This window comes from Vidua chalybeata, chromosome 1 (assembly GCF_026979565.1).
Source record: "Vidua chalybeata isolate OUT-0048 chromosome 1, bVidCha1 merged haplotype, whole genome shotgun sequence".
Lineage (NCBI taxonomy): Eukaryota > Metazoa > Chordata > Aves > Passeriformes > Viduidae > Vidua > Vidua chalybeata.
Window position 1 is genome coordinate 17,023,969 of NC_071530.1, and position 12,826 is coordinate 17,036,794.

A 12,826-nucleotide genomic window follows, 5' to 3' on the forward strand; every position below is an offset into this window, starting at 1 on the left:
TATAGTTGCCTCACATATGCAGAATCATGGCACTGAAATGTATTGCTCTTCAAATGACTATAATTTATTGCTTTAATTGCTCCATAATGATTTAGAAGAAATTAAAAATCAGAAAATTGTTGGAATTAGGCTGCTAAAGCCAGATTGGTATATCTTACTGTCCTGTCTTCTATGGAAATCCCTCATATGAATACTGTTCAGCAGGGCTCCTCTAACATGCTAGACAATGCCTATTTCCTCACATTTTGCCTTTCATCCAAACTTCCCCTGCTCCCCAACATGAGCAGCAGAACTGAATAGATGGGCTAATTGTGAAATAATAAGCACACTCCACAAAACTACCCATGGTCTGTTGTTCTTCCTCTTTCTCAGCTGAAGCAAGAAGAGCCCCAAGTTTCTTTCTGACTGAAAAGATCAGTTACAAGTGCTAACAGAGGCTGAGAGTTTGAAAAGGTTTGGCTTTCAAAGAAATAAAAAATCATATGTAACATTTCATTTGCTGAAGGTATTCTTACTTGAACTAAAAAGTGAGGGCCAAATTTTGCTTACTTTTAGAAGAAAAAATAAAATTGCTGTAATTTTGAATTGGTGGGTTTTGTTTTTTTTTTTTTTTTTGCATACAGAGCAAATGAAAAGGAAGAAACCATACTTCCATTTAAAAAACCACAAACAAACAAACAAACAAACAAAAATCACCAAAAAAACCCAAACAAACAAACCAAAACCCAAAGCCTTAAAACCCAAATATTTCAATTAGCTGGGCTAAATAGGAAGTCAGGTAACATCTGATCTCCAGATCTGATTAATTCTGAAAATTTCAGTTTTCAGTTTAACAATCATAGTTACAAGGAGTTCTTAAGACAAGAAGCAATTTCAAAGTATTAATATACTGGAGCATAACAATAATTTGTACCATTCACTGCATAATACTTTTAGAAAAGCTTTACATTTAGAGCAGAGTTGGCATTCCTGTCCGCAGATAATAATTACTGTGACATCTGGTATGGAACACAAATATGGAAGAGATCTTAAAACATAAGGTAAAATAACAGAGTTCCTTTACTTGCTAAGTCCAACATTACAATAATTTCATTAGCAATGACAAAACAGACTGATAGAAAACCGATTTATTATCTAAACCGCTAATTAAACAGATCAAATGTATCATGTAAAAGCTGTGTCTGGGGGGGAAGTCAAGTTCCTATAATTAGCTACAGATGGTTAGTGCAATTTGCAACAAAAATCTGAAGGTGTTATAAATTTTTGCTTAATTTTTTCCTAGATGTCCTTTTTACATTCGCAATATAAAGCAAGGTAACATATTAATGTATGTTATGTATATATATATATAATATATATAATGTAATGTATGTTATGTAATGTATAGTAAGGTAACATATTACTGTATGTACTGCAATTAATAACAAAGATATAACTAATGATTGAGATAGATAGATAGATAGATAGATAGATAGATAGATAGATAATTGAGTATATATGGCCTCTATGCAGCAAAGTTCTAATGTACAATTCATCTCTCAAGGTTCTAATGTACAATTCATCTCTCTCTTAGATTGTTTATGGGCCACTAGTGACTCCATTGCACCAAATATCTTTAATGGTCAAAATCTGTGAAATGTGATATGAAATTCCTATTTGGCTTGCTGAATAATGTTCCACTAGAAGTCTGGTGTAGAAAAGTGACTTTCTGACCACTAAAGGAATATCTTAGCATACTGCATACCTATCAAGAGCAAACTCAAAGCTCAAAACACGTGATCTTGTTTCTATGATTTAGCACAAGGCTTATAAATTATCCCATTCCACATATTAAGCACAAAGTCCAAAAAATCTTCCTTTCCCCTTCTGAAAAAAATTATGGAAATTCCTAGGAGAGAGAGCTGTCAACTGTTCTCTGGACAGAAAATGCAGAGTCAAAACAATAAAACATAAAAGAGCTCTGAAAAAACCTTGCAGTAGTTACTCAGTAATTGTCCAAAACAGGCATTCAGATTTGGGAGAAAATCTCTGATAGATAAGAGGTTAAGAAAAGGCACAGTTGCATTAAAGGTATAAATGGATGCAGATATGAATGGAAGGTAGGAGATGAAAATGTAAAGTGACCTCAATATGTCATGTGCGCCAATGAATTAGTCTTTAAATATCTCTCTTCTTAGTCACTACCTACTTCTTATCCACAGAACCTTTTATCTGGTCTTTGCATTATCTGATCAACCTGCTTAGTATATTCATTGGTGCTTAAAAATCAGGATTCTTCCTTGTCTTCATGATGCTGATTATATTTTTAGAAAATGAAGCAATTTGGAGCACTTAGCTTGATCATCCAATACACTGGGCCAGACTCGCCTGGTGCCACTGTTCTGTTACAACGAAGAGTGTGCCATGTCCACTCACTTGAGATCTTTTTAGGCCACTGCTCATATTCTGCATCTTCTGATAATGAAGGACAATGATATGTATCCATAGTTCATGGTATGCATCTGCTTTACAGAAAAGGATGGACTTAGGGTTGTTATTACTGACTTTATCAAATTTCTCAAAAGATCTGGGTTAATGTATTTTCTAGGTTTTGCTAAACATGCAGTGGTCTGTGTTGCTCTGAGCAGAAGCAAATCCCCACATTAATCCATTGCTGCTTTCACTCCTGCTATGCAGATGTCTGTACTTCACCTAATCAAGGCTGCCTGATGAAGAAGGCTTTGCAATTTGTTGCAAATGACATTTGGATGTCTAATGAATGACAGGAAAGACTGCAAGGGGGGAAAGTGGTCTAGCACACATGCACAACTGACTTCTAACTTTGCTTGTGCCTCAGGCTTATATTCTCATATTCTATGAATATGAAAAAAATGCATTTGAGGTCCCCATTCAATCCAAACTTTGCAGAGGTCATAATTTTTTGCAGAAGTGGGAGCTTTTTTCTTGCTATTTGGGTGCCACATACACATTTTTTGCTGCGATTTGCCGCAAAAATAAGCATGCAAGTATTTGTAGCCAGTGAGACCATACAAATATTGCAAATATATTTGACTAAGCTCTGTAACTGAGCCAAAGGCATTGCAACATGGACAACCATATTAAATGGACCATATAACCCTAATCTCACTGTGCCTCAGCTCTGCCTGTGTAAAATGGGGATAATGCCACCCTGCTATTCAGGACAACAGTGGAAATAAATTTTCCCATATTTGTAAAGAGCTTAAGTCCTAAACTGTGGATTTCCTTCCTGCCATGGTCAGGAGAGGAATGTGAATTCTTTAAGACTGTCCTGGTTGCTTTTCAGCCCTCCTACCCTGGCAGCAATGCCTTTCTCTTCATTCTCTTCTTCATGCCAGCCCGTTGGTGAAGATGGCTGTGGGCTCTCTGGAGCCAGAACACCCATTCCTGTACTCCTGTACTTCCACTCTGCTGTCCAGGAGCTACTTGCAAAAAGAAGACAGCTCTGAAAAATTAAAGCCTATTTTCATGGCTCTGTATGGACCTTTATGTCTGACCACACTTAGTTGTTTAAAAAGCACCACTACAGGCCAAAACCAGGCCACTGCTCCCCAGGGATGGTGACATTAAAGCTGTGACTTGCCTAAGTTCAATTGGTATTCTGAACTCTACACTCTTGGTAAAATAGTACTGTTCCGACAATTATACCATTTTTTTCCCAGGTTTTAAACTCTATTTACTGATTACCACTCTACTTACATCCATAACACAGCTATGACAACTCATCTATTTCTCTACCACAGTTCACTACATTTCAAATCTCGTTTACTGAAATGAAGTGAGCTATGGATCTGGAAGCGCAGCTCTTCCATCCGTTCATTCACTCAGGGTGCCAGCTGGAGCTGAGCATGCACCATTTTAAAACTGGAAAAAAATTGTGTCCTCAATTGCTCCTGTGTTGCCAGCCAATGCAATCTCTTTCTGCATCGCTGTGTCCAATCTCCCCACCTGGAGAGTTGCACCATGTCATAGGAGAAGCTTTTTTCTTCAACTGAAAGGATTTTCATATATTTCAATGAACTGTGATTACAAGTCTTTAGTGTTGAGTTATTCCTAGCAAATTATAAACTACCAGAGGTTTATCTGTCTCCCACCATATCTCAGCATCATTTTAATTAGCTATGCACAGCAATAAAGAGAGCTATTTGTGGGAAAAAAAAATTGATGGTGCCAGCATCAGACTTTTTTTCCTACAGAACTTCCATGGCCTGTGGCTGTGAAGGCTGAGAGAGAAGAGTGGGGTCCTTGGGTTGGTGGGAGGCACAACATACTCTGTCCCCCACACCATCATGAGACTGCCTTGCAGGTCTACTCAAAGTGATGCAGGGGCTATGCAGACCATGGTCTGTGGGTCCCATGGCTTCAGGGTGCCCTAGAGATGGCTTTTTTTGGCAGTGGAGACGTATCAACTGACTTGAGTGTGAGCAACAGACCTAGGAGCCTCACTGCACTAAACACATGCCAGTCTCAGGTCTCTAGGAGCTCCTCTCATTTCTGCGCTTCTTTTAGCCCTTATACTCAAGCATTTTCTACTTCCTCTAGAATTAAGGCTGAGTTCTTTACCCTTATCAAAGACTTTAATAACAGGCAGTACAAAAGATCTCAAGGTCAGTATTTATCAGGAAGCTTACACTGTGAAATGTAAGCCTCATCCTGCCTCATGACTTTCATAGTTCACTGTTGTTACTAAAGTCAGCTGGACACTCTTCTTGTCACCATGTGCCCCATCAACCTCTTCACTTGTGTGTGGATGAAAGAGGGAGAACTGGATCAGCTGAAAACCAGCTGAGTGTGGGGCCTCTTCTGTCACATCTTAAAAAGGATGCAAGCAAATGCCAATGGCATCCAAGGTACTTAAAGTGTTGGAAAGATTTGGAGCAGTACCAGTAGTGGACTCCAAAAAGAGTGGTGCAAAGACAAGAGGAAGTCAGAACATCTTCCAGCCTCTCCCAAACCACACGGGACTTGCAGAAGCAACTAAACATGGCATTCACCAATGCACAAACATGTGGCCCAGGCAACACAAACATGGTTTCCTGAGCAGAAATATTTTGTAGATATCATGGCTAAGTAAAGGGTATGGGATTTCCCTTATCACGTAACAGGTAACAAGAAAAAGTAACGTTACTGCAGGGGTTAATGCAACCCAAACTGCTAAACCTGGGGGTTCCAGCAGCACTCCCCATCTTTGGTGCTGTCCCTCATCCTCTTCCAGATTTACCTTATCCTAGAGATGAGTGCCATAAAACTGCACACAGTGCTGGTGATGCAGACTGTGGAAGGACTGTTGAAGAGGTGTACAGGGTGGCAGGAGGAGTGGTTTACAAGCAGGAAAGAGACAGAGCTGAAGGTACTTTGTAAAACACTGTTCTTTTTCTATTTCTGCTGAAAACATTTTATACAGCCCAGGCCTTATCACTTAAAATAAGCTTTTCACAAGCAATCACTATTTTTACAGGATATATTTTTTGAGTATCTAATGTGAGAAATGAAGCCAGATCCACACTAGTGCTGAATTCTAAGCAGCTCCTGGTTGTGCTTTCCACAGAGGAGGCTATAAACGGTACTCTGAAAAACCAGTCCCTCAATGTCTCAAGACAGACACTGAAAATGGATAATTTTGGCTTTAATCTTTGTACATTGATGCCAAGGGGAACATATTTAAAAATACCCATTTGGAAATGAACAGTTCTTTATTCATTGCATGCTCTGAACAACACACCCCAAATATGGCATAGGGCCACATCAAATGGGGATAACAAAAAGAAATAATAATCACTCATTCACTGAATGCAGCAGAGGGCCTGTAGAAAATTTAATAAAAGGGCCTCATAAGGATGTATTACAATGCCCTAGCTCAAAACTGTACAGGCAGTCTTGATGCCCAGTTTGTCAGAGCCTGTCCTGGTACCTCATGCCCTCTTTAGATGCAAAGATTATGCATTTTAAATATCAACAAATGAACAGTGGTAGGGAGTTCTTCTGGGAACAATCCAAAAATACTCATTTTGTTCCTTTTCCTGGCTGAGAGCATGCAGTAATTATGAGGAAGTTTCATATTTGAAACCTTCCTGATGCCCAAGACCCAAAGCTTGACCTTCACATGTGTGGGCCACAGCAGCAGCTCAGAACAGTGGAGCAGCACTGCTCCTGCCAGCCAGAAATCAAACAGGTGCAGGGGAAATACATCTCCCTATATTTATATTATATATATATGTGTGTGTGTGTGTGTGTGTGTGTGTGTGTGTGTGTGTGTGTGTATGTATGTATGTATATGTATATATGTATATATTAAATACCTGTCATTCACTTCTGGTCTAAATAAAAACTGAAAAACACACACTGAATGTATGGGGGACTTTTAAAGACTTTCCTATCCATTTGGGGTGAAACTGGCCCTGTTGAAGCCAGGAACATCCACCTGTCAAGATTTCTCCGCTGCTTTTTGTTTGTGCTTGTGCATGCATGTTTATCTCTCTGCCTGCCTTTGTCTCCTCCCTGGGGCTCTGTTCATTAAACTTATTATATTGTCTCTTTTTCCAGTTTCTGGGAAGCTCTTTTAAATCCTGGTACAATATCTGTTACACTTACAGGATGCTTTCCTCTCAGGATAAAGAGTAGTAGTTTTATTTGTGACACTGCAAGCCTGGAGGTAGCAGAAGTTTATCACTTGGAGTTGTTTCTAAGTCAAAATCTGACTGTGACAGGTAGAGGTATAGAATATATTTAGGCCATAGGAAAAAGGCTTTGTGGGTGAGTATTTTCAAGGCCTCAAGCCTTTCTTTGCAATCTCAGACTGTCAACCATGGCATGGCTTTTCAATGAGACAGATGCCCTGACCTTGAAAGGGATGCAGAAACTAACACACAGGAAATAAAAGAATAAGGCAAGTAACAAATAAGTTACCCACAAGTATCCAAGCCTAAGGAAAATACACACTAACTTACAAACACAAAGGAAAATACACAGTAACTTACATTACATTATGTAGATAAAGTAAGATTTACTGAATGCTAATTTTTCTCATCAGCATATCACAGAGTACAGAGGCAATGCTAGAAACAGTGATAACCATTGTGTATAAGTCCCTACATCTCTCACAGAGACCATCCTCTTAGACTTAATGGAAATGTAAATATAAAACATTCACTGTAATAAAAGTCTCTGGAGATAGAGTCTAAGTAGCATGATTAGTATGGGAAATGCTTCATAAATCCCAATTCCAATAATCTCTGGTAGCATAAAGGATTCATCTCATTATGACTTTCTAGCAGAGCCTTGTTAATTCTCACTTCACTAATCTGTGACCTTGAAAATTTCCTGTCTGCATTTCAGTGAAGTGTTGACAGCCAAGTAAAATAGGGAAGTATTCCAGCAAGGGCTACAAGTGACAGAATATATTGCAAAACACTCACTAGATTTATATAAAATAATGTGCCTGAAAAAATTAAATTACAACAAGTCTTTAACAAATTACCATCCACCATTTTTATTTTAGCATTTGAAATCAAATAGCAGAATCTATCAATTAATTTATTACCTATTATATTTTGCAAGGCTGCAGCCGTAGGAATAAAAGGAATTCTGTGCTAAGGGTATTACTTCTGACACATTTCTGAGATGAAGTATCTTAAGTTTGGGACTAGTTCCTATTGACTGTAAGCTTTTCAGGCCACTATTAGCAATAAAAGTCTTGAAGTCACATGCACACACAGATACACATATATAAATATACATATAGACCCCACACGCTACTACAGTCTTGTAGGTGCACATCTCCTGGTATCACTAATATGACTGCATAGTTTACTGAAGAGTTGCATAATTCTGTTTATGGGGTAGTGTGGGTAAGAAGACAAAATGACTGAACAAAAGAAATTCTGCCCTATTTTCCAGGCTCGAGAGCTCACTTTGCTTCTACTACCCCCAAGTGTATTTTGAAACACATTAAAATCTCTTCTAAATGTAAACATACCTTAAAAAACAATCCTTACTTTTTTTCAAAACTTGGCAGACAGCACCTTACATATTTTTTTGCCAAAATATACAACTGATCAGAATTGGGCATTAAGATCTGAATTGTTAATCCCTACACCACCAGAATTATAAAACCCAGAGAATAAAAACATTTGTTGCCATTATGCAAAAGCCACCACTATCAAAATATTAATAAAACTATACTGTCAAATGCACCAAAATTTTGATCCAAAATGGGTTAGTGCAGATGATGTCATCAAGTGTTTCACATTTAATTATTTTTTGTTAATTTTACGACATCTCTGCCAATATTACTATTCCATTACGGCGAAAAGGACCAAAAAGGACCCAAACTGAGATGCATTTCAAAACATGCTCATTTCTACTCTTCTCTGCATGGCTTACTAGTGAGCATATTGACAGATTGGGTACCCCTGTGCCTGACTGTCTCTGAGATCTTACAGAAAGGAGAGGAAAGCAGAGCACAGGGGCACCTTGGAGCCATGGAAGCTCCTCTGCTGGCAGCAGTGTTTTGTCATACACTGACTTTCTGTACGCCAGTCTCAGAGAAAACACTTCTGTCCATCTCATCTGCACTCTCATGTGGAGAAGCCACCATTACCTCTCCCTAATCCTCAATAGCAGAGCTCTGTTGGTGGGATGTCCATAAGAGACACAGGGAAAGGGCAGAAAAGTAAGAATTTATTTCATATTTCAAAACACTGAAGTATTAGAGACAGTGGGTGGCTAGCCCGGGCTGTACAAGCAACACTGGCTCTAGGTGGAAGCACTGTGTGGGAGAAAGCACATCACACTGCTTAGCTGAACCCTGGCACAGGGAACCCACTGTTTCTTACAGAGTTCAGGAAACAATAACTAATCCTTTCTCTGCTTTATATGACTTCTGCAGGGTATCACTTTTAGCTCCTGCCTATTCCATGCACTGAAATCACATCTAACAAATACATCAAGTTGGTGCATTTGATGTTCATTTCCTATTCCCTGTACTTTGATACCAATTTCTGTAAGGTTATGTTAGAAGTTCTTTCCCTCCTCACACAAGAACTGTGCCCAGTTCTGTGGTGCAAAATCAAAAAGCTTTGATTAAATTAGTCACAATTTCTCACTTCAATAGTAGAAGAACCATTGAAAAGCTCCAATAGTAGAAGAGCTACTTCTTCCTTCTGCCTTCAAGGATGAAATGTCTTGAGCACCCATCACTTTGCTACTACAATCCAAGTTACAAACCTTTGAAAGTCATAGAAGTGTTAGCATATTTTGTTTTATTTTACACACCCTTTAAAAAACATATATGCTGATATTTTACTGCTGTACTTCTCACATATTAGGCAGTCTGACAAAACTTTATGATATTCTAAAAGAAGAAAAATTAAAAGGCAACCAAGCTTTATTATAGAAATTAAAGACAAGCTAGAAAATTAACCTACCAACAGCCATCATGTAATCCCAGCGGTCTATGAGGCACATATTGAAGATCAGATGGTCAGATGTTTGCCCTTGACCAATAAGTGGAATGTTTCTCTCCAAATTTTGGGTTATTGCAGAAGTCCAGCCAATGAGAAACCAAAAGACTACCAGAAGAATAACAGACAGCATCCTCATCACTCTCCCACCTGTCATATATGGAATACGCTGAGCCGTTCGGGACAGGAATACCTTCAAAACCCTGAAAAATTCAGACAGTGCAGAATTAAGAGCAGTAGTAGTGTCATAGGAATTAATTTCATTTTATTTCAGTACCAGATTATTTAAAAAAACAAATCAACAGTCTTTCCTCTGACAGTATGTACAAGAATGAAGTTTGGAACATTATTACTTTCATATTAATCATATTTAAATGGAACTGATTGCTGCCCAGAAAGTGTTATGTAGCAATAATAGAAAATATTAGCTATGCTTATGTTAGAGATACACATTTACAGGCTGTCTTGTCAAGCTGTTTTGTACATTCCATCTCCCAGTGGAAGACTTCTGTCTTTGAAAGATGAAAGGTAATTTCCATAAACCAGCAACCATGTATGTGAGATTTTATTCTGCTTTGATGCTGTCTGCTCATCACCAATCCTGCTATTTCCAGAGAACAAATTAACACTTAAGATTTTTTCCCACTGAGTTTGATGCTGCTGAGACAATAACCTACTCATCATAAAAATAACTATGGAAGGCATTTTGCTAATTAAATGGGATTTGATTTGTTTAGAGGCAACAACATGTTTTTTGAGATAGGACAGAACCAACATAAGAAAAGCCACACCACACATCAAGCACTTATCCCACATAACAGTTATTGAACATCTAACACTTTAAAAATAATTGCACTTATTATCAGGATAAATTTACTCCCACAAGAACTGTCCAAGGAAATAACACCTGCATTTTCTATCCATCACCACCTGCTAATGCAGAAAAAGTTCCTCTTAGGAGCATGAGAACAACCAAAATTTGAGGAAATCCCCTTGGGAAGAAGGAGTAGTTGGATTCTTCATGTAGCACAAAACATCTCTCTGTGCTGCCTGCACCCTGGGATCTGCCAGGAGCATCTTCTGGGAGCATTGCAGTGCTCCTGCCTTGGCCCTGCTAAGCAAAAAGGATGAGCACTGAGGAAAGGCTGTCATGGAAGTTTTTATGTACCCAGACTGTTAGAAGCAGAAGAGCTGAAGTTTAAAGGCTGTTTTAGACACTGGGGTGAGGAGTCTTTCAAAGCAAAGATTTCAACTGTTTCAGTGATTTTGTCCTCAAAACCACAGTGGTTCCTGACGCATGAGCATGAGCATGTCCAGTCTTGATATATATGAAGAGACAAATTATCATTGAGGTTTCAGTATAATGATTTTTTTTCCTAAAGTTTATTTATTAAATGCCCTTATCAGCTCTTAAATTATTTCAGTGTACCAAGCATCAAGCCACCTCCCAAGACATTCGACAACCAGGCCTGCCTTTTCAGCAATACAAAATCACACTTCAGATTAACATTTATGTTTATATTTGTCTGAGAAAAGGCAGAAGCAGTGCTGCCTCTAAAACTAATAGAGCAGTGTCTTAAAGGCAGAAGAACAAAAGGTTTTCCACGTCCATAACAATGAATCAGCATTTGACTACAAACGCAGCCTTCACAGTGTGCATTAGGTGAAGTCAGAGATCTGAATATGTTCAACATTATTCAGCTGTTTCCCTCCCAACAGTCACTCCACAGGGAGTCACAGTTTTTGATCTTCCCATGTTTGATAGATGTTTTGCTCTCCCTTTACAGATGCTAAGTGCTTTATGCTGGAAGCAGACTCCCAAAGACTTCATCCAGGAGAGACAGAAAACTCCACAAAGGCAAGGCAGGCTACTTCCCTCTGCATTGCTCAGCCACAGCACTATTGTTTCAGGGCAGCACTGGTGATCCCTCGTTTTCTAAACACTAAATTCCTGATTTTTTTCTAAAATCTGGAAGCAAAGGCTTTCCTTCTCCCTGTTGTGAATGCTAGTAAATAGTTAGCTTCTCTGAAGGGAAGAAAAATGTATTATTTTTGTAATGAACTGGAAAATTTCACAGCTATAGTTTGTCATTTGAGAAAAATCTCATCGCACATTTTTATGAATGTTGAATTATTAGAGAAATCACACAAACCAGCTGAGAACTATTAGAAACCTTTTGTATTTTGGCTCCAAAGTAAATTCTTGATGATTCTGCTGAAAGTCAACATGTGAGCCTATTTTGGGCATAATAAGGCAGAACCCATTAGATTTTTTTTCATGACTAGTTCATTAACTGCTGCCTGTGAGACAGCTTTCTAAGGGAGATGTGTGGGCTGCTGTTACATTATTTACCTAAGCACAATGAAACAAATAATATTTTGCAATACAGTAGTCAAACCCTCTCCAATTTAGATCAAATCACATTTCTTTTTTTCTCCTCTTTTTCACAAAAATAAGCATCCCCCACCACAATAATTTCTACCTTGGACTCGTGGGCTTACATGTAAGCCAACCTTTACGCTTCTTTTTTCAAACATTCTTTTTCTGAAAAGCTGCAAAGAAAGTTGCATTAGATCAATAATGCTGCAAATCTCCTTTTCAGAGGTTGTGGTATAAAAGCAGTCAAGCAGAACACAAGCTCCCAAGTTGCAATTCCCTCATTCTCCTGCCACAATGTGAATCCAAAGCCTCATTGCTCACCACCTCAACACTGACTTACATGCTCTGTCTGCTCTCATCTTCTGTGTATTATTGAACATGTATCAAAGCAGAGACAACTGCCCAGGAGTTGCTCTCCCAAGGACACATCATCTCACCACACTGGAGAGTCATTATCTTTCCTATACCTCTGACTCATACAATCAAAGTTCACTGTAAAAAAAGTTGAATTGCTGTAGTATGAGACCAGACTGCCTCAGCAAACACAGGGTGTTTGATTACTGGTACCTGGGTCATCCCTGGCACTGAAGCCAGCTGGCAGAGAACATACTATTATCCTCAGCATTACAATTCAGCAGGATAGAGGATGGAGTCCCAGTGCCCAGGAATGTTCTCAGATGCTACTTAATTTATGAATATAGATGTAGCAGATTCAAGTTCCTGAGCAAATTAAAGTTTAATTATGAGTATCAAGTAAGGCAAACTGGATAGACTCCTCCTTCTGCCCTATCTACAGCCAAAATTACTGGCAGTGTCAGTCAGTGCCCTGGTAGAAGCTCAGGGGTCTGTTTGAGACATATGGTCTCTGATCTAAAGCAGAAGAAAAAACCATATTCCTTAACCTCTTCTAGCTATACACCTACCCAAAACCACTCAGCATATGCAATTCACTTTTCTGCACTGTTGT

The 12,826-nt window shown here is 38.7% G+C and overlaps 1 protein-coding gene across 1 annotated transcript in view; it reads right to left on the bottom strand.

The window, feature by feature from the left end:
• The window catches only part of GPR158 (G protein-coupled receptor 158), a 187,165-nt gene that overhangs the window by 14,388 nt on the left and 159,951 nt on the right, over positions 1–12,826 (bottom strand). Inside the window, exon 7 of the mRNA XM_053967378.1 lies at positions 9,444–9,682. Within this exon, the coding sequence (XP_053823353.1) occupies positions 9,444–9,682 (239 nt within the window). The remainder of the gene's footprint in view (positions 1–9,443; positions 9,683–12,826) is intronic.